The 23,939-nt window shown below is 39.7% G+C and overlaps 1 protein-coding gene across 1 annotated transcript in view; it reads right to left on the bottom strand.

Annotated features, from left to right (window-relative positions):
- Window positions 1-2,859: 2,859 nt before the first annotated feature.
- Window positions 2,860-23,939, bottom strand: part of LOC109928323 (WD repeat-containing protein 7) — a 375,400-nt gene continuing 354,320 nt past the window's right edge. Inside the window, exon 22 of the mRNA XM_048604178.1 lies at window positions 2,860-2,975. Coding sequence (XP_048460135.1) covers window positions 2,860-2,975 — 116 coding nt within the window. The remainder of the gene's footprint in view (window positions 2,976-23,939) is intronic.

The raw sequence follows: 23,939 nt of genomic DNA, 5'->3' as shown, positions 1-23,939 counted from the left end.
CCAAGATTTTTGGGTATCCAGTTTATTATATATACAATTACAATTTGAAAATAAGCAAGCCAAAAAACACCTGATGAAAGTCCCTTAGGTATCCCAATTTACAGGTTTTGCTGTATTTGCATTGACAACCTCCCCCGTAACTCCGATGCTCCTCTGTGATAATCATAAAGTTCTGAAAGCTTAATAATGTTGAAGACATATCAAATTCTCCAGAGTTTAAACTTAACAGTATATTTTGTCATTTTAGCTGTAGTGCTGGAGAGACTACCAATGCACTGCACCAGAGGGAAACAGAATGAATCGATTAGCATGCATTTTCTTTCCCCTCTATGTCACCCAGTCAGTGCTAAACAGTGGCCTCTACTCATCTACAGGGAGGAAAACAAAAGGATAAGCATGTTAGTTGACACCTCCAGCAAACTGAGAACTCTTCCGGTGGAAGTTCAAAACCCTGTTATTTTCATTAATTCCAATATTACCAATATGAGTTTATTTTGAAATTGTTCCATTTGGAAAGCAACTGGATCTGTTTGTGGCAATTTCTCTTCATCTTAGACTTGTTCAAATTTAAAGATTCAAAAGTAATATCCAAGATCCAAATTATTTCACAGTTTGATTAGCATAAATAATCAAATAGCTAAGAATATGAACCCAATTGCATCTAAAGACAAACTACACTGTCAAGCTTTCACAACATTATTAAATAAAATAACTGCAATGCAGTTGGATGAGATTTCCTTTGTACAGCCACGAAATAAGCAGAACAAACCACAACTGTGTATGGCTCTCCAATTGTGTTTTACAGTGGCCGTTATTAGAAATCATTATCTCAAGAGTAATTAGGGATGGGCAACAAATGCTGATTGTGTCAGTGACACCCATGCCCCATGAACAAATGAAAATATTACAGAAAAGCAATTATCTAATGGTAAATGGTCAAGATAACCTTTTGTTGGTGATTAAAAGTAATAAATAGTAAATAAATGCTGGTTTGCAACTCGTCACCAGAATTTAGACGAAATTTACGCTTGCTTCAATCCGGACAGATCTCAGCAATTTTTTACAGGATGAAAGAAAAAAAGGTTATTTCTGACAGCAAAAGAATTGGAATTCTTTTTCTCCATCTTATATATCAAGTGGTCAAATGAAACAGTCCTTGTTCTGCTGCCCATTTCTGAGAACAGACATCTTTGTTTAAGCTTTGACTTGGCTTAAATGAACGAATTAATATTGACAAAACATCAACTAAGCTAATGATTGTTAGTTAAGGCAATAAACATGTCACATTAGAGTCAGCGCAGTAAAGAGGTAATTAGCTCTGGAAAAGCACTGCTGATTGGAGCTGTTGAGATCTTTTGCTCTTAACCTTTGAGCCCATTATCTGGCACAGGACATATGCAGCTACACTAATCTGAATTCACAGTTGACAGCTTGGTTACTGGAAGGTAGTGTGTGTTTATTATCAACATTCAGTTAGTATTTGTTTAGACCAAGTATGAATTTTTAGCTAGAGTGCTAATAAAAAAATACATTCAACCATGAATTATATCAAAAGAAGTGGAACATATGATCCTTTTTCACTTCAACATTATTTATTTATAGATAAAACCACGGACTTCAAAACTCTTCCATTAATTGGAAAGATACAGATACAAAATTAGGTTACTATAACAATAACTACGTGTAGAGCCTAAATGACAAAGGATGTTTTTTTTCCAGTAAATAAAAGCATTTCTGAATTTACTCTCTTCAGGTTTTATGCACAGAATTTCAAGCCTTTTCTCACTGGTCCTCGTGTGTTCTGTATTGAGGCTCATTGTCATGCAAATAATATTTTGTGTTTGTTACAATTGTTTCATAATAACAATCCTTCTTAGAAACACAATTTCTCTTTCGATTTGAGATGGTGAAAAACTGCATGAATGAATCACTTAGCCACAAATGATGCAAATATAATTTCTACTTCAATAAGAATGATCCACCACTTATCATTAATTAACCCCTGAATGAATTTAGACTGTAATCACCTCATGGTAAGTAAGCCGCAAGCAATCTTTTTAAGAAATATGGTTTGGTTTTGCATGGAGTATTAGTTAAAGGTTAAGAGCAGTACAAGAAATGAAACAATGGTTGGATAGCATAAACCACAAAGGTACTCTGTTATAAACTTAAGCAGTTTATAAATGTCATCTCAACCCGAAAACGTATACCCGATTGTTTAGAATGTAGAATCCACTAATGGAGTCCATGGGATGATATGATTAATACAATTTTCATCGTGTTTCTACTTTGCCAGCTGTAAGTACCATGCTAAGTCGCAGCTCCAACACACATATCACCTGATGCCAGTTCAAAGTCATGCTGAAATTGCAAGATCATCACATTTTGCTCTGCTGCTGATTTCAATGTCTGTAATATCACCCAACTTCACTCTTGCTTCAGCCAAGCTGTACTGAAATCCTTATCCATGTTGTTAATTCTAGACTCAACTATTCTAATCCTTCCCATCTTTCAGCATCCATAATTTAAGCTCATTCAAAACTCCACTGCCCATATTCTAAACACCCATTTTTTACATATTTTATCCATTATATAAAGGTCAGTGCCATAAATTGGTTCTTAGTTCAACATTAGCTCAAATTAAAAATTTTCATCCCTTGCTCAAATCTCTCCAGGGCTTTACCTTTTCCTAACTTTGTATCCTCTTTCAGTTCCATAATCCTTTGAGAAACCATTTTCCTCAATCTTCAGCTTCTCAGGTACATTCAATTTCCTTTGGCCCAACACTGACAGTGCCTTATGTCAGGATCATAAAGGATACAATTCCCGACCTAAATCTTGAAGCCTCTTTACCCTCCTTTAGGAGGCCTGCTGAGCATTTCCAGAAATTTCTATTTTTGTCATATGAAGTGCATGCTTTGTACTATGTAAAAGATACTTTTCAAATGCAAGTTCTAATTTGCATGTGGCAGCACCTGTGGAGAGAGAACCAGTGTTAATATTTCAAGTCCAGTATGAATCTTCTTCAGAACAGTTCTGTTTCTCTCTGTACAGACGCTGCCAAGTTTCTCCAGCATTCTCTGGTGTTTAGTCCAGTGGAGAGCTGTGACAATGGCGTTTGGCGGCTGGGGTGAAGATTTGCATAGGCGCAGAAATGTTGGAGAATGGAAGATTTAGACAGACAGAAGAATTGACCGAGATCAATATAAGTAGACAAATGTTGCTGGGAAAATTGTTGGGATTGAAGACGGATAAACCCTCAGGGCCTGATAATCTATATCCCAGAGTACTTAAGGAAATGGCTCTAGAAATTGTAGATGCATTGGTGGTCATCTTCCAGGATTCTGTAGACTCTGGAACAGTCCCTGCAGATTGGAGGGTAGGTATAATCATTCCAATATTCAAAAAGAGAGGTAGAGAGAAAACTGGGAATTATAGAGTGGTAAACCTAACATCAGTAGTGGGGAAAATTCTCGAATCCATTATCAAGGACTTTATAATGGAGCATTTGGAAAGCAGAGGCAGGATCAGAGAGTCTGCATGGATTTATGAAGGGAAATCATGCTTGACAAATCTGTTGGAATTCTATGAAGCTGTAACTAGTAGAGTTGACAAGGGAGAGCCAGTCAATGTGGCATATTTGGATTTTCAGAAAGCATTTGACAAAGTCCCGCATAAGAGATTATTGTACAAGATTTAAATGCATGGGCTTGGGGGAAGTGTATTGAGATGGATAGAAAACTGGTTGTCAGAGAGGAAACAAAGAGTAGGAATTAATGGGTCCTTTTCAAATTGGCAGGCAGTAACTAGTGGGTGCCACAGGAATCGGCGCTGGGACCCAGCTATTCACAATATATGTTAATAATTTGAATGAAGGAACAAAATGTAACTTCTCAAAGTTTGCAGATGATATCAAGTTGGGTGGGAGGGTGAACTATTAATGAAGATGCAGAGATTCTTCAGCATGATCTGGACAGGAAGGGTGAGTGGGTAAATCAATAGCATATGCTGTATAATTTGGATAAATATGAGGTTATTCATTTTGGAAGCAAAAAGAAGGTGGCAGATTACTATCTGAATGGCGGTAAAAACCGAAAGAACTGTGGATGCTGTAGATCAGGAGCAAAAACAAAAATTGCTGGAAAAGTTCAGCAGGTCTGGCAGCATCTGTGAAGAAAAGAAATCAGAGTTAACGTTTCGGGTCTGGTGATGTGGTTTCAGTTCTGAGGAAGGGTCACCAGACCCGAAACGTTAATTCTGATTTCTTTTCTTCACTGATGCTGCCAGACCTGCTGAGCTTTTCCAGCAACTTCTGTTTTTGTTCCTGAATGGCGGTAAAATAGGAGGTGGTGGTGTTCAGTGGGACCTGGGTGTCCTTGTGCACCAGTCACTGAAGGTAAGCATGCAGGTGCAGATGGTGGTAAAGAAGGCAAATGGTATGTTAGGCTTCATTGCGAGAGGTTTCAAGTACAGGAGCAGGGTTGTGTTCTTGCAGTTATACAGGGCCTTGGTGAGGCTACACCTAGAATAGTGTGTGCAGTTTTGGTCTCCTTTTCTGAGGAAGTGTGCTCTTGCTCTTGAGGGAGTGCAGTGAAGGTTTACCAGGCTGATTCCAGGGATGGCGGAACTGACGCACGACGAGAGATTCACTGGGTTAGGAATGTTTTCATTGGAGTTCTGATGAAAGAGGGGAGGATCTCTTAGAGACTTATGAAATTGTAACAGGACTTGACAGGGCAGATGCAAGGGAGGATGTTCCCGATAGTGGGTGTGTCCAGAACCAAGGGTCACACAGTCTGAGGATTCAGGACCGACGATTTAGGACGGAGATGAGGAGACATTTCTTCACCCAAAGAGTGGTGAGCCTGTGGAATTCATTACCACAGGAAGTAGTTGATGTCAACACATTGAATGTATTCAAGGGGCAATTAGATATAGCACTTGGGGCAAGTGGGATCAAAGGTTATGGGGTGAAAGCAGGATTAGGCTATTGAGTTGGACATTCATCCATGATCGTGATGAATGCTGGAACAGCTTGAAGGGCTAAATGTCCTCCTCCTGCTCCTATCTTCTATGTTTCTATGTTTCCAGCATTCACAGTACTCTGCTTTTATCCGAGTTAACCTAATATTTTTTGAGGTTGAAGCCTTAAAAATAATTTTAAACTTCTACGTATTGTGTCAATTCACCATTTACAATTGTTAATTTCTGCTTAAGACATTATTTTTGTTGCAGTCAAAAGTGAAACTACTAGAGAAGAAAATATAGCATTTTTACTGCAACATTTACCTTTCTATATATAAAAGCAAAACATATCCTTAGTAGCCAGTTTGACAGAAAAAAAAAATGTACAATTGAAAAAGGTTTATAGTACGAAGTCAGTGAGGTAAAAAAAAACTGTTAAAATAACTACAAATAAACTAAATTTGATCCCAGTTCTCAGACTCATGTCAAATAGACAATAAAAGAATAAAATTAGAGAATAGCATTCTTGTATATACCCAAGATCCTTGAAATGATAGTCTGAACACATCCTTATTTTGAATTATGCTATGTAGTAGTGCCATAGAAAGGCAGCACAAATGAAAATATATTGTGGGAGGAGACTGGTTTTATTATTTTACAATATATACAAGGTACTCAACCTCCTTACAATTCACTGTTGAAAACAACCTGGCAAAATTGAATTTTCTGCACCATAAATTCAACTCCCTTTCAATCCATTCACTCTGCCTTTTCATTGCCCTGGTTTTACTCCACTCTTGTTGTGGCCTGAATGTGCATCCTTCTCCTATAACATGTTAATCAATTATTTCAGTGCTAATGTTTACTTATCTCCTTTACTGCCATCCTGTTTCCCTGCCGTTTTTCCTTTATTTTCCCCACAGTAAACCTTACTTTTGATGTGGTTTCTTGCTGAGTTTCTTTCACATTTTTATTTCCTGCAGAAGATCAACAAATCACCACTCATTTTTCATCCAGCTTAGTAGAACAACTTAGTAAAACAGAGTATGCATGGTGAGCACAATTGTCATTCATATTTGTTGTGATAGATATCTCTATCGATAAAAACAGATCCAAAATCTGAATAACTGCTCCATTAAGTAGCATTAGGCATTATATAAATGTCACAATGTGATTTAACTATTGCCATCCCATCTTAAATAGCAGAAACAAATGTCCATTGTAAAAGTCCAAGTTTTGTTCCTTTGGCTTAGGAGATCAGAACCTTTTAATAACATTAACATCTTACAACAATTTCTAGGTGTGCATCGTTGTCCATATATCCAACTTTACTGCCAAGATAACAGTTTTAGCTACTCTCACCGCCTCTCTGGAATTCTGTTCATTTATCCACGTTTGAACTAAGGATATAATGAGGTCAGGAGCTGAATGGCCTTAGCAGAACCAAAATTGAGTTTTCAATGAGCAGGTCATGGCTAAGCAAAGTGCTTAAGCATAATATCCCTACTCCTGTGCTCAATTCTCCTTGCAATAATCAATAACATTGTCTTGGAAACTTAGTAAGTCTAGCAATATTTTGCTTCAAGTCAAATAAGACTCTTTTTCAGAAAAGTTCTCTCTCTTTTCTCTGTCCGCAGATGATGCCATATATTCATATACTACATATTCATAGATTCATATACTGCAGAAAAGGCCCTTCGGCCCATTGAGTCCACACCGACATAACTACCACTAAGTGTGTGCCAATCTCAATTTCCTGCATGTGTCGTATATCCTTGAACGTTATGATATTTGAAGCGCTCATCCAAATATTTTTAAAAAGTTGTAAGGTTTCTAGCCTCCACTAGCTACCCAGGTAGTGCATTCCGGATTCCCACCACCTGCTGAGTAAAAAAGCTTTTTCCCATATTTCTTCTGAATCTCCTGCCCCTTACCCTAAAACCATGCCCTCTCATGCTAGACATGAGTTTTTCAAGCACTTTTTTTTATTACGAATCTCCAGCATCCATAGTACTTTGCTTTGATTTGTCATTCTACAAACATTAGCTTTCCTAATTACTTTCTGTACTTGCAGGCTAACCTTTTGAGTTTATGCACAAGAACACTCAGTTTCTTCTGCATCTGAGCTCTGCAATCTCTATTGAGATAAAATGCTTCTTGTGCACTCTTCCTTACAATACAGACAATTGTAAAATTTTTTCAAATTGTATTTCATTTGCCAGGCCTTTGCCCAATCATTTAAACCAATGATTTCATTTTTATAATTAGCTTGTGCCCTCTTCACACTGCTTTGTGTCATCAGCAAATGTGACAACCATACTTCCATCCTATCATAAAAGTAATTTTGTGAACTGTAAATATTTGAGATCCCACCACCAAACCTGTGATAAACTGTTCATTATATCTTAACAACCTGGGGAAAAAAAAAATTCTGCCCACTCTCTGCTTCATGTCAGCCAGATGATCATCTATCAATGCTGATATGCCATCCCTATATCCTGAGCTTTTATTTTCTGCAATAACCTTTAATACAGCAACTTATCAAATGCCTTCTAGAAATCGAAGTGCAGGACAACCACTGGTTCTCTTTTATCAACACCATGTGTTACTGCCTCAAAGAATTGTATGTTCTCTCCCCCCCCCCTTTTCTGCCTTACGCAGGGACCATTCCCTCTGGGACACCCTGGTCCATTCTTCCTTCACTCCCAACACACCCCCACAGTCTCATGGCATTTACCCCTGCAATTGCAGAAAATGTAATGCCTCCCCGTTTACTTCTCTCTTCTACCTATCCAAGGCCCCAAACAGACCTTCCAGGTGAAGCAGTACTTTGTCTGCTCTTCCCTCAATCTAGTCTACTGTATTCACTGCTCACAATGTGGTCTCCTCATCACTGGGGAAATGAAGCGCAGACTGGGTGACCACCTTATACAACACCTGCATTCTGTCTGCAAAAAGCTCTTGAACTTCCAGTTACCTGCCACTTCAACACATCACCATGTTCCCTGGCCAACATCTGTGCCCAAGGCTTGCTGCAGTGCTCCAGTGCAGCTCATTGCAAGCTGGAAGAATAGCACATCATTTTCCACTTGGGAACTCTGCAGCCTTCTGGACTTAATATTGAATTCAACAATTTTAGGGCTTCAGCATCTTACAGTCATAGAGTAGAATCATAGAGTAATACAGCATGGAAACAGGCCCTTCAGCTCAAACTGGTCCATGCCGACCATGGTGCCCACTTATTTAATTCCAATTGCCTGAATTTGGTCCATATCCCTCTAAACCCTTCCCATCCATGTACCTATCCAAATGCTTTTTAAATGTTGCTATTGTACCGGCCTCAACCACTTTCTCTGGCAACCCATTCCATATATGCACCACTCTCTGCGTGAAGAAGTTGGCCCTCAGGCCCTTCTTAAATCTATCCCCTCTCATCTTAAACCTATGCCCTCTGGTTTTCAATTCCCCATACCTGGGAAAAAGACTATATGCATTCATGATTTTATACACCTCAGTAAGGTCACCCCTTATTCTCCTACGTTCCAAGGAATAAAGTCCTATCCTGGCCAAGCTCTCCCTATAACTCAGGCCTACTATCCTGGCAACATCCTCGTAAATCTTCTTTGCACACTTTCCAGTTTAACTGCGTCTTTCCTATAAAATGGTGACCAAAATTGCACACTATACTCCAAGTGCAGCCTCACCAACGACTTATTCAACTGTAACATAACGTTCCAACTCCTAGACTCAATGCCTTGTCTGATGAAGGCCAGGATGCTAAATGCTTTCTTCACCACCCTGTCCACCTGTGATGCTGGTTTCAACGAACTATGTATTTGTACACCTAGGTCCCTCTGTTCCTCAACATTCCTCAGGACCTGACCATTTACTGTATAAGTCCTACCTTGGTTTGACTTTCCAAAGTGCAACATCTCACACTTATCTGTATTGAACTGTATTTGCCAACCCTCAGCCCACTTCCCCATCTGATCAAGACCCCTCATAATTTTTATAACCTTCTTTGCTATCGATGATACCTGCTAATTTTGTATCATTAACAGACTTACTAATCATGCCTTGTACATTCACATCCAGATCATTTACATAGATGACAAAGGTCCCAGCACCAAGCCCTGTGGCTCACCTCTAGTCACAGACCTCCAGTCCGAGAAACAATCTTCAACCATCACCCTTTGCTTCCTACCATTGAGCCAATTTTGAATCTAATTAGATGGCTCTTCCTGGATCCCATGCAACCTAACCTTTCATTACTAGCTTGCCTCGTCAAAGGCCTTATTAAAGTTCATAGAGACAACATCCACTGCCCTACCCCTCATCCATCCTCTTGATTACCTCTTCAAAAAACTGCAAGATTTGTCAGGCATGACTTCCCGTGCACAAGTCCATGCTGACTATCCCTTGTCAGACTTTGTCTATTCAAATGTTGGTTGATCCTGTCCCTCAGTGTTCTCTCCAATAACTTGCCTACCCCTGATGTCAGGCTCAATAGCCTGTAGTTCCCTGGCTTATCTTTGCTACCTTTCTTAAATGATAGAATAACATTAGCCACCATCCAGTCTTCTGGAACTTCACCAGTGGCTAAAGGTGAAGCAAAAATCTCTGCAAGGGCCTCTGCAATTTCTTCCCTAGCCTCCCACAACATCTAAGGATGGAGTTCATCTGGCCCAGTGGATTTATCCACCTTAATGCACTTTAAGGCTGCAAGCATTTCCTCTCTGGTAATGTGTCTGTGGTCCAAAACATTCCCACTTGTTTCCCTCATTTCCTTAGTATCCATGATTCTTTCCTCAGCAAATACTGAAGAGAAATATTCATTAAAAGTCTCTCCATTTCCTGTCGTTCCAAACATCATGCTGATCTTTAAGGGGGCCTATTCTCTCCCTAGCTACCCTTTATTCTTGATATAGCGATAAAACCCCTTTATTACCTTTAACGTTATCTGCCAGATCAATCTCATACCCTCTTTTTGCTCTTCTGATTTCCCTCGAGTGTGCTCCTACACTTTTTATAGTCATTTAAGGATTCAATTGAGACCAGTAGATTAAACCCAATGTACACCTTCATCTTTCTCCTGACCAGAGCCTCAATATCCCTTGTTAGCCAGGGATCTCTAAACCTGCCAGCTTTTCCCTTTGCCCTAACAGGGGCATACTATCCCTGGACTCTTCATATCACAACTTTAAAAGCCTCCCATTTGCCAGTCGTTCCTTTTCCTTCAAACCAACTCACCCAGTCGACTTCTGTTAGATCCTGCCTATGGCCCCAAATTTGATCCTGCTCCAGTTTAACACCGTAACCTGTGGACTTGTCTTATCTTTTTCCATAACTATGTTAAAACCAGGCATGTAATGGTCACTGCAAAAGTGGAAAATGAGGTGTTATTCTTTGCTGCAGGGTCACCAAACGGAAAATGAGGTGCAGCCCTCCAGACTCAATATCAAGTTCAATACTTTTAGGGCCTAAACTCTCCCATGTCCCAGCCGCCTACCCCACACACCAGACCTTGTTACCACATAGCCTGCCATTACACACCCTCTGTTGTTAGTCACTAACAGTCCCCATTAACAACTATTCACCCTCCCAGCCTGATCGTTTGCAAATCTTTGTCTGTCAAACTGCTCTTCTCTCTCTTTATTCTCTATCTCCTACCCCATCCCCCTTCCAATTTTTCTGCATATAAACCGATGTTTTCCCAGCCACCATCAGTTCTGAGGAAGGGTCACCGGACTCAAAACGTCAACTCTGTTTTTTCCTTCGCAGATGCTGCCAGACCTGCTGAGCTTTTCCAGCAACTTTGTTTTTGCGACTGATTTACAGCATCCGCAGTTCTTTTGGTTTTTATGCAGAGGGCCCAACTTGGGAGGGCGCAACACTGGAACTCCTCTTGGGAAACAAAGTCGGGCAAGTGACTGAAATGTCAGTCAGAGAGCACTCTGGGTCCAGTGACCATAACATGCCTGGTTCTATCATAGTTATGGAAAAAGGTAGGAAAAGTCCACATGTTAAGATGCTAAATTGGAGCAGGGCCAATTTTGGGGCCATTAGGCAGGATCTAGTAGGAGGCGACTGGATGAGTTGTTTTTGGGCCCTCTACATATTGATTTAGGAAACTTTCTTCCTTCTCCCATGTACTTACCCCAAACCCCACACACCAGGCCTTGTCATCACTTGGGCTGCTACCACACACAACTCATTTCAGCTACTACTAGCTAAATTAGCAGCTATTCACTCTTCCAGGCTGACCTTTACCCACTCCTTTGACTGTGTACCTGTTTCTTTCTCTCTTTGGGTTCTATCTCCACCTATTTGTTTAGTCCTATCCCCCTTCCCCTTCTGCGTAAACACCAACCTTTTCCGCGCTGCTATCGGTTCTGAAGAAGGATCTCTGGACCTGGAACATGAACTCTGATTTCTCTTCACAGATGCTAGCAGATCCGCTGAGATTTTCCAGCAACTTCTGTTTTTGTTTATGTTTATGTTTATGTTTATGATTTCCAGCACCCACGGTTCTTTCGCATTTTTATTACAGATCATTCAGCCTGATAGCATTAGTAGGGAAAATACTAGAATGTATTATAGAAGTCTTAACAGCAGAGCACATCGAAAACAGTGACAGGATTGGACAGTCAGAATGTATTTATGACACAAAATCATGCTTGACAAATTTATTGGAATTTTCTGAGGATGTTGGTCAGGGGGATCCAGTGAATATAGTTTACTTGGACTCTTAGAAGGTATTAGACAAGGTCCCACATAAGAGATTAGCATGTAAAGTTCAAGGGCATGGGATTGGAGTAGTCTACTGACATGGATAGAGAACAGGCTGGCAGACAGGAAAAAAATAGTAGGAATAAATGGGTCATTTTCTGAGAGGCAGCCAGTGACCATTTGGGTACCGCAGGGATCAGTACGTGGACCCCGACTATTCACTATATATATAATTTATGAGAGAACTATGTGTAATATCTCAACTTTGCAGATGATACAAAGCTGGGTGCAAGGGTGAACTGTGAGGAACATGCAGAGCTGGTTCAATGTGATTTGGACAAGTTGAATGAGTGGGAAAATCCAAGGCAGATGAAATATAATGTGAATAAATATGTGGGTTGTCAATTTGGTAGCAAACACAGGTAGGCAAATTATCTGAGTGGCAACAGGTTGGGAAAGGGGAGGTGCAGAGAGGCCTGGGTGTCCTTAGAAGCACACAGGTGCAGCGAATAGTGAAGGAGGCAAATGGTATAACGGCCTTCTTGGAAAGAGGATTTGAATACAGGAGAAACAATATCTTGCTGCAATTGTACAGGGCCTTGGTGAGACCACGCCTGGAGTACTGCATGCAGTTTTTTTCTCCTTACCTAGGGAAGGATGTTCTGGTTTTGGAGGGAGTGCAACAAAGGTTTACCAGACTGATTCCTGGGATGGTTAAACTGATGTACGAGGAAATATTTGATTGGTTAGGACTATATTCACTGAAGTTTAGAAGAATAAGGGGGGGATTTCATAGAAACCTATAAAATTCTAACAGGACTAGAAAACAAAGCAAGGATGCTACCAATGACGGGCGAGTCCAGAACCAGTCTAAGTCTAATGATACGGGGTAGGGCATTTAGGACTGAGATGAGGAGAACTGTCTTCATCCAGAGAAAGGTGAGTCTGTAGGATTCTCTGCTACAGAAAGCAGTTGATATTGAAAACACTCAGTGTTTTGGCAAAGAGTTAGAAATAGTTCTTAGGACTAATGGGATTAAAGGGTATGGAGCAAATGCAGGAAAGGGATGCTGAGTTGGATGATCAGCCACGATCATATTGAATGGCAGAGCAGGCTCAAAGACCAAAATAGTCTGCTCCCATTCCTACTTTCTATCTTTCTACGTTTCTTAATAGCTTCCTCTTCTTAAGTATTTTATCTGCAGGATGACCAAACGTACCCATTCAAGATAATTAAAGCTATGCAATAAAACAGCCTTACATTGCATTTAAAATTCATGTTCAAGATTTACTTTTGTGGAAACAAATAATCAGGTTTCATGGTGCCCAGTCTCCTTAAATAGCACCCAAAGAGATCCTGAACTTCATATTTATCCTCAATAATAATATACCCAAGGCTTAGCTATTGCAATCAGTTACCCATCACTCAGAGAAAAAGAAAACAATGAGTCTAAGGCAGTTTTTAGTGCTTTTCAATGTGCCAACAATGGTTTAGCAAGCAAATGGAGGAACATTGTAGCAGTTAAATCTAATTTGCATAATTACACAATTACAGAAACTCTGCTGCAATTATTCTTTGAAACATAGCCTTAACTGAACTACACAGCCTTCAAACATATCCATCCTATTAATAGTCATTTTGTACAAAACTTTGAAACAATTTAGTGGTTTATTTATAGAGTTTCACGTACAACTCATAAATACAATCTTTTATGGGATAAAACTAATTAAGGCTAAGTGTACATCTTTTAGAAGCATTTAGTTAATGAACAGAATTTGAAATGTCTTTTGAGAGCTGCTCAGTTAAAGCTTCACTTTACATCTACTCTCCTCCAATTCTGTTCTGACAGATCAAACTAAAATACAACACTATTGAGTCAGTTAGTTAATTGTTAGTTACACAATTTGAATATAGCACAGTGAGTAGAGCTCACCACCATGGCACCAATACAAGGAATAAGATGCAAGAACTGGAAACATATACCACATAACACATAGTATACCTCAATCCTAAAAGTCCAATATGCTTTGTTACTATTTCATTACACTGCATTAATAGCTTTGTGCTGTTCAAAGTACTGAAAGTCAAATCATTAAAAGTAGGTCTTGCTACATTGAAAAAAAACACTTGTTTATATTCCAAGATAACAAGGTGTACAGCTGGATGAACATAGCAGGCCAAGCAGCATCAGAGGAGCAGGAAAGCTGACGTTTCGAGTCTAGACCCTTCTTCAGAAAGGGTCTAGACCTGAAACGTCAGCCTTCCTGCTGCTCTGATGCTGACTTGGGCTGCTGTGTTCATCCAGCTCTACACCTTGTTATCTCAGATTCTCCAGCATCGGCAGTTCCCACTATCTCTGTTTATATTCCAATACACTTTCAGTTAGGTAATCTAAAATACGATAGGGCAGTCAAATCAAAAGATCATTTTAAGATGTAGCCAGTATACGGAGTAACTTTGCAACATGGCTTCCTGTACTTATGATATAAGGCATCACCTGTTGAGAGAAAGTTTACATCACCATGCTGCCAGAAATTTAACTAAACAGCTTTCTAAAACATGGCTGCACTTTAAGTGTTTGAATTTTAAATGGATGCTATTTCTCAATAAAAAGGTGCATGACCCACATTGTAGATGTCATTTGGCGCATCAGTAATGAGAAGCTCAATGAGTGGCATCACTTTATAATTAAATAGCTCATGAACCATTTGTAAGGTCAACAAAGATTAATGTCACAAGCCAACCAGGGTCAGCATGTGCATTTCTATAGAATTTTGTTAGTGCCAATCGGACTGCAAAAGAAAGCTTTGTACGTTACAGCAGTGAATTATTACACACACACAATAGGAAATTCAAAGTCGGCCAATGATTATAAAAGACAATGTCAACTATTTGGTTGCTTCATTCATCTATCGATTTTTATTGGGTGTATTCTTTCCTACGTCATAGCTGGAATTTTATCGAGTTATTTCAATACAGTAGACGTGTCAAATATTACAGGAAATTAACAATTCATTTGTATTACCTACATAGCCAATAAGCATACATTATTCTGACAGTATCTTCTATAAGAAACAGTGCAAACTAACTGCACGTTCTTAAAAAATATGCACATTAATGATTCACAAGCGGTTGGACTTTTTTGGAATGTACAGTTTTATTCTGAAATAGAAGATACTGATATTCGTTTTAATGCTTAAATGGAAGTTGGGATTTGAAGATGTAGATAATAGATGCATTCAGTTATGTTGATTAGACCAACTTTGTTTGAAACATTACAAAACTTGAGGACCTGTTGACATATAATCTTTTAAAACCATTCAGCTTTTCAGCACAAGAGAATAGTTATGTTTCCTGCTTTTTATCCACCTGGCATCTTAGAATGTATGAAGTTATTTGTCTGCACTAAAACTCAGGAGGTAAAATCATTCTTCAGTAGCAGATCTATCCCGCACGATATCATTAATGATCCAGGATGACTGATAAACTTGAATATTTAGGACAGAACTGATGCAAGGTTTAGATGTCAATCGTATGTTCCCCAACTGGAAACCATGGATGAATGGGGAAATCCATCGCTCAATGAAAACCAGGTATGCAGCGTTCAAGTCAGATGACCCTGACCTTTACAGGAAATCCAGATACGACCTGAGTATGGCCATTATAGAGGCCAAGAGGCATTATCAGACTAAATTAGAGACACAAACTAACCACACGGACAGTTGCTGTCTGTGGCAAGACCTACAGATCATAATGGGCTAAAAAAAATGAAGCAGAACAGAAAAACGGACAAAAATACATCCTTCCCTGATGCACTCAATACATTTTATGCTCGGTTCAAACAGAAGGTCAGTGAAACAATGTCACCTGCCTCGACAGTCTCAGATACACCTACTCCTTCAGTCACTGCTGCAGATGACAGATCAGCCTTTTTGACAGTGAACCCACAAAAAGCGACTGGCCCAGATGGAATCCCCAGCCGTGCACCCTGATCCTGTACAGACCAGCTGGGAGTATTCGCTGACATCTTTAAGCTCTTCTTGCTACAATCTGAAGTCTCCACCTGCTTCAAGAAGACCATCATCCTAGTACCACAGAAGAAACATGCAAGTGCCTCCATAACTACCGCCCGGTAGCACTGCACCCCATAATCATGAGGTACTTTGAGAGGTTAGTCATGCCTCATTTCAATTGTAGCCATGATCCCTTGCAATTTGCCTACCTGTGCAACAGGTCCAAAGCAGACTCCACTTCCCTAACCCTACACACATCCCTGGAACACCTGGATAATAAGGATAGCTAAGTCAATTCTACTTATTGACTACAGTTCCGCCCACAACACTATAATCTTAACTGAACTAATCTCCAAACTCCAATACCGAGATCTCTGTTCCGTCCTCTGCAAATGGATCGTTGACTTCCTGACCCACAGACCGTAATCAGCGAGGACAGGTAACAGCAGCTCCTCCATGACAATCCCCAACACCAGCACCCTGCAAAGATGTGTACTACATGCAAAACAAAACTTTTCACTGTACTTAGATACATGTACATGTAGATACAGATACATAATAAATCAAATCAAAAAATCAAATTAAATGTTTGTGCCAAGCATGGATATGATCCAAACAGTGCAGCCAATGCAATCTGAAACCGACCGTACCTGTTGAAATTCTCTCCTCCAAGGAATTGCATAAAATCAGCTATTGGGTACATTCAAGACAGAGATCAACGGATTTCTAGATACTAATGTCATCCATAAGACAGAGGAGCAGGAACAAATTATTTGGCCTATTTGTCTGCCCAGTAGACCAACTTCTTTGATTTTTTTTTCCAATTTTTCTCACCTCACTAATCTTTTAGTCATTCTTCGCTTTTTTTAAAATAGTCTGTCTAATCTTCTGACCTGCTGCCCATCTTTGCATAATTATATATTGGCATATTTGATCCAATCTTTAACATTCTTAGTTAACCACAGATAGTGGGTTCTCCACTGGAAGTCTTCTTCCAGAATGTTTCTTCAGTATATTCTGCTTTAGGAACTTCAGCATGTATGTAACTGACCCAATTCTGTTTCTACCCAAAGGTAACCCTCTCGATGCTGATGAAAGGGAACATGCTGAGGGTAATACCAATTGAAGTAGTTATACCCTCTTATGTCAAAGACAGCTGTTGTCTATTTTTCAGGTTCAAGGCTAAAAATAGGGAACCGAACAGTTTCTCACTTTCATCATAACCAGGTTTCAGAGGAAGAAGGATCATAAACGAAGGTTTTAAATTTTAAAAGGTGGCAAACTTTGAAGGAATGACAAATGCACATAATTCCTGCATAAAACATTCCAAATCAGATGTGACAGAATGAAAAAAGAAACAAAAAACTTCCTTTAAAATTATTCAAATTATTTTGCTACAGCAACCATTTCATGTAGCCTCGTGAGCAGACATCAATATTTCATTCCATCAATCAGAGCTGGACACAAAACAAAGAATCTCAAGTTGCGAGGGTACTGTGTTAAATGAATGTATCAGTCAGTCTTCAACCAGGGAGATTTTCATGCTTGTATCCAGTTACGTCAGATAAGGATTAGTTTACATGAGACGGAAGAATGTATCAAATTAGGCTGTAAATATAGAACTTATATGACCTAATTTTAAAAAAAAAACAAAATTACAATATGAAACAAAATTATCCTAATATCTCTTGATCAATAAAACTGCATAGGACAACAAAGTTTATGTTACTATGGGGGAAGCCTATCATAATTTTGGTAATGATAGTCTTCCTTGCTAAGGGATGACTAGCAATTTCCAATTATTTGGTTGCGACCAATCAGCTCAGGAATGTTGACTAGAATCACAAATAATGGAACAACAGAAGACTATTCTCAAGCCCTTGAAACTGATTCAATTTGTAATCAGGTCATAGCTGATCTGTGTATTAACTGCACTTTGCCTGATCTTAGCACTATCCTTGATAGCCCCACATAACAGAAATATATTGATCAATCATGAAGCTTTCACTATACCCACCAATCATAATGTGGGGTAAGTTCTTGATTTCTAATACCATTTATCTGCTGAGATACTCCAAGATTTTTTTCCAGCAAATTCCAGTCTAATAAATTTATGAAAAATTATAACATTCACCTTGATACCCTTGCAATATTTTCATGCAATATTTGCACTTTGGCATTCTTTTGTTTTATATAGCTCTCCACTTCATTTTCCATTGATCTGTTCAGCACTTTCTTCTACTTTAATACTTTTTAGTGAAAATTCCCCACCAAGTTACTGACCATTCTGACTGGAAAATACATCACCATCCCTTTAGTGTCACTGGATCAAAATCCTGGAAGTCCCTCCTTTAACAGCATAATGGGTGTACCTTCACCAAATGGACTGCAGTGATTCAAGAAGGCATGTCACCACCACCTTCTAAAGGGCAACTTGTGATTGGCTAGAAATGCTGGCCCAGCCGGTGCCACACACATCCCATGAGTAATTTAAAAACATTGCTGCACTTAAATGTGCCAGGAAAGACTTTGTCCTTTAAGAATATCTACCAATTTAGACCATTAGATGTAGGAGCAGAAATAGGCCATTGGCCTATCGAGCCTGCTCCCCTATTCACTGAGATCATGGCGGATCTGATAATCCTTTACTCCACGTTCCTCCCTTATATCTCCAACTTTAGGTACCTTTACTGATAAAAAGTCTGTCGATCTTACTCTTGAACACAATTAATGACCTGGCGTTGACAGTCTCTGTTGGTAAAGAGTTTCACAGATTCGCTAGCCTCCAAGAGAAGAAATTCTTCATCAGTCTTAAATGTACAGCCACATACACCGACAATATGTTCTCTGCTCCAATACTCTCCCACAATAGAAGAAAGCTTCTCAACATCTATCCTGTCAAGCCCCCTCAAAATCTTATATGTTTCAATAAGATTTCCTTCTATTCTTCTAAAATCCAATGAGTACAAGCACAACCTACTCATCCTTTCTCATAGGAAATCCTTCTACACCTGGAATCAAGTGAACCTTCTCTGGACTTCCTCCAATACCAGTTTATCTTTCCTTAGATAAAGAGATCAAAACTGTTCACAATGTTCCAGGTGTGGTCTGACAAGTGCTGTGTAATTTTAGCAAGTTCTCTCTATTTGTATACTCCATTCCATTTAAAATAAGGGCTAATCTTAGTTGCTAACATGTTGTGATTTATGGATGCCAAATCCCTCTATGCTGCAGCTTCCTGTAGTACCTTTCAATTTAAATAACATTCAACTCAACTGTTCTTCATGAGAATGTGTACAGCCTTACATTTTCACACATTACATTCCATGTGCCAAGTATTTGCCTACACCCAACCTACCTATATCCCTCTGCTGGTTCTTTGTGTCACCTTCACCATCAACATTCATACCTAGTTTACGTCATCCATAAACTTAGCAAGAGTACATTCCTATTCCTCTTCCTCTTCCAAGTTATTAAGAAAGACTGTAAATTATTGCAATCCCAGCAATGATTGTGGTCTGACTCCATTAGTTATGGGCTGCCGTCCCAAAAATTCCTTATTTATCCCAACTCTTTGTCTTCTATTAGTTAGCCAATCCTCAAATCATGCTAATAAGCTATCCCCCAACAACATGGGCTCTTATCTGATCAAGGAGCTTATGTTCTTTGCGTCTATCTAAATATATTGTATCTACCGGTTCCCTGATATCTACCCTGCTTGCTACCTCTTCAAAGAATTCGAACAAATGTGTCCCCTTTGTGAAGCCATGCTGATTCTGCTTGATCATCTCATATATTTCTAAATGCTATGCTATTACAATCTTCATAACAGACCACTATTTTTTCAATTACAAATGCTAAGTTAACTGGCTTAGAGACAAAATAGGAACAGGGTTAATGTTCTGAGTCCAATATGACCTCTTCTTTGGAAGTTCAAACGTTGGCATTCTTAAGAATCATCATATTGGACCTGAAACATTAACGCTGATTCTCTCTCCACAGATGCTGCCAAATGTGCTCAGTTTCTTCTGCAATCCCTATTTTTATATTACACTGGTAGTTTGCCAATCCTCTGAGAAATTTCCAGTCTTTAAGGATTCTTGGAAAATTATTACCAGTGCATCCACTATGTCTGTAGCTACTTTCTTTAAAATTATAGGATGCAAACCATCATATCATTGGATGTATTAGTTGTCAGCCCATTAGTTTCCCTAGAACATTTACTCTGGGATAATTGTGTTTATTTCCTTCTCGTCTTTATCCCCTTGATTGTTTAGTACTTTTGAAACGTTATTAGTGTTCTCTACCACGGTTACTGATGCAAAGTATTTATTCAACTTCTCTGGCACTTCCTCATTCCCTTTTATTTCCCGAACCTTGTTCTCTCAGTGGCTTATTTTCATTTTGCCCTTTGTTCATTTTATTTTTGTACAACCCCAGATTTGATGTCCTGTAGGTCATCCAAAGTACAAAATTATGAAGTACTCACAAATTAGTTAGGCTGCACCACATTAACTTTGAACAAATCACCGTCTACAACTAAAAAAATTAAGGACAAACACTGCACAGCTCACAACAGTTATATGTGGACTCTCAAGTTTGTGTCACCTTTTCAGTGATAACACTGTTTTCACTACACTTGTTCCAAGCTTTCCACCGTTCTAACGCTGTTCTCTCGAGTAATCACCACATTGACGTTGCTCTGCTGTCAACCAGGGACCATCTCAGCTGATTCATGAAGGGGTCGAGCTATGCAGAATTCCTTGTACATGCCTTCCATCATTCAGTTTGAATGGCGATTCTTGTCTATGAATTTCTTGAACTTGGGCCCTTACACTTTGTTCATGGTGTCAATGCAGGGGCTGGCATTTTCTATTTCTCTGAACCTTTCGCTTTGATCTTCTTGTACCAATGTCACCATATGCCCAGCAATCTCAATTTGGATGGCTAGCTCATTTATTTTGTTCCAAATACTACGCACATTTAAGTAAAGAGCAATTCATTTTGAATTTTACCTTTATCTCCCCAGTTTTGACTGACGTTTCTTTTAAGCTGCACAACCACTTCTACAACAGTGAAGTATATCCAAGATTACAAAACGATCTTGATCAACTGGGCCAATGGAATTTAATTTGGATAAATGCAAGATGTTGCATTTTTGTAAGACGAACAAGGGCGGAACTTATAGAGTTAATGGTAGGGCACTGGGTAGTGCTGTTGAACAGAGAGATCAAAGGGTTCAAGTACTTAGCTCTTTGAAAATTGCATCACAGGCAAACAAGGTAAGAAAGCACTTAGCATGCTTCCCTTCATTGCTCAGACCATTGAGCACTGGAGTTGCGACGTCATGTTGAGGTTGTACAGGACTTTGGTGAGGCCACTGCATTCAGTTCTGGTCACCCTGATATAGGAAGGATATTATTAAATTGGAAATATTATTAAATCAGAAAAGATTTACCAAGATATTGCCAGGACTGGAGGGTTTGAGTTATAAGGAGAGGCAGGATAGGCTGGGACTTTTCTTCTCTGGAATATAGGAGGTTGAAGGGTGGCCTTATAGAGGTTTGCAAAATCAAGTTCCTATTACCTTGAAGGTCCTGCTTTAACTCCTAACTGTTCAAAATCTTTCAGTAGAACATCCTTTCCAGTCTAATCAACGTGATTACCTTCCCATATGGATGACGAGAACTGGATCCCGCCCCTCCCACTTCAAGATCCTTTCCAACCCAGAAGAGATGTCCTTCATTCTGGCACCAGTCAAGCAACACAGCTTTCTGGGCTCATGCACATGGTTGTAGAGAAGAGCATTTATCCCCCAGTTGTAATGAAGCCTACCACAGCTAAATTCCGACTTCCTCCCACCACTTGAATAGCTCCCTGTACCAAGGTGTCATGACCTGTTTGGTCATACTCTCTGCAGTTCCCATTCTTCTCTACACAGCTTGCAAGAATTGCATTATCATTGCATAATTGTAGAGACAGAGATTACTCAAGAGCTAACGTTTGCATCCCCATACCTCTCTCACCTACAATCACATCCTGCTGTCCTTAATCACATACTGATACATACAATCATAGAGTCCTAGAGCACGGAGATAGGCCCTTTGGCCCAAATGGTTCATGTCAACTAAACCTCCATGCAAATCTCATTTCCCTGCACTTGGACCCATATCTTTTTAAACATTTCCTATCCATGTATTTACCTAAATGCTTTTTAAATGTTTTTAATGTACCCGCCTCAACCACTTCTGCTAGCAGCTTATTCCATATGCGTACTACCCTCTGTGTAAAATAGTTGCTCCTGAGGTTCCCACGTATTCTTTTCCCTCTTACCTTAAACTGATCCCCTTTAGTCCTCAATTCCCCAACTCTGGGAAAAAGACTGAGTGCATTCACCCTATCCATGCCTCGCATGATCTTATACACTTCTATAAGATTCCCCTCAGTCTCCTACGCTGTAAAGAAAAATGTCCTAGCTTGTCCAACCTCTCCCTATAACTCAGACCCTCGAGTCCTAGCAACATCCCTGTAAATTTCTTCTGTACTCTTTCCAGTTTAATAACATCCTTCCTATAGCAAGGTGATCGAAATTGAACACAATTCTCCAAGTGTGGCCTCACCAACGTCCCGTACAAGTGCAACATAACTTCCCAACTTCTGTACTCAGTGCCCTGACTGATGAAGGCCAGTGTAGCAAAAGCCTTCTTCACTGCCCTGTCTACCTGTGACTCCACTTTCAGAGAACCGTGCATCTGAAACGCCAAGGTCCCCCTGTTCCACTACACTCCTTAAGGCCGTACCATTCTCCATCAAACTCCTACCTTGATTTGATATTCCAAAATGCAACATCTCACACTTGTCTGCATTAAACTCCATTGGTCATTTCTCAGCCCACTGCCCCAGCTGATCAAGTTCCTGCTGCAATTTACGATAACCTTCCTCACTGTCCACGATACGGCCTATTTTAGTTTAATCCGTAAACTTACTGGTCATGCCTTATACATTTTCATCCAAATCATTGATATAGATAACAAACAGCAATGGGACAAGCACTGACCCCTGAGGCACACCACTAGTCACAGGCCTCCAGTTCAACAAACATTCTTCCACTATTACTCTCTGCTTCCTACCATCAAACCAATTGTGTATTCAATTTGCCAGCTCTCCCTGGATTTCATGCGATCTAACGTTTCAGAGCAACCTACCGTGTGGAACCTTATCAAAATCCATATAGACTATGTCTACTGCCCTGCCCTCGTCAACCTTCCTGGTCACTTCATCAAAGAACTCTAACAAATTTGTAAGGCATGATCGTCCACGCATGAAGCCATGCTGACTACTCCTAATCAAACCCTGTCATTCCAAGTGCACGTATATCTTATCCCTCAAAATCTTATCAAGTAACTTACCTACCACAGATGTTAGGTTTATTGGTCTATAGTTCCCAGATTTTTCTTTGCAACCCTTCTTGAAAAAAGACACAACATTCACTATCCTCCAGTCTTCTGGGACCTCGCCTCTGGCTTAAGGTGATGCAAATATATCAGCCAGGGTCCCCACAATTTCTTCTCTACCCTCTTGCAGGGTTCTTCGATATATCTGGTCAGAACCAGGAGATTTATCCACCTTCATACAATCTAATACTTCCAACACCTCTTCTACCGTGATACGGACTGTCCCCAAGATATCGCCACTAACTTCCCTAAGTTCCCAAATCTTCATGTCTTTCTCCACGGTAAACACAGAAGAGAAATATTCATTGAACATTTTGCCCATCTCCTGCGGTTCCACGCATACATGTCCATGAGCTTAAATTACTTAATCTAAGGGAATGCAACTGCCTCTTGGAGCAGTGTTCAAATAACATGCTCCCACCCAATGCCATGCAATGTTCATAGGTTCTGACTCTAGCTCCTTAGCTCAGATAGTAGTTGCTCAGCTGCAAACACTGTTACAGATGTGTTCGCTGTGGGTCACCTTAGTATCTAGCAGCTCTCACATGCTGGAGCTGCAATACAATCGCTCAATCCACATTTTATTTTGTTTATTAGTTAAATCATTCAAGCATTCCTGCTCTTTACACTTGAATTCCTACTCTGAACACTTCATTGCATTTTTCATTTTGTTTTTATGTATTGGTTTCAATTGTATACCTAACAAATCACTTTTTTTTAGGAAAGGGGGATAAAAAGTCTAGGGGCCTAAACCCAAACTGAAGAATGTAATCAGAG

Source organism: Rhincodon typus, chromosome 1 (assembly GCF_021869965.1).
Source record: "Rhincodon typus isolate 14 chromosome 1, sRhiTyp1.1, whole genome shotgun sequence".
Lineage (NCBI taxonomy): Eukaryota > Metazoa > Chordata > Chondrichthyes > Orectolobiformes > Rhincodontidae > Rhincodon > Rhincodon typus.
The sequence above is the reverse complement of the archived record's forward strand: the minus strand, read 5'-3'. Positions and strand labels throughout refer to the sequence as shown.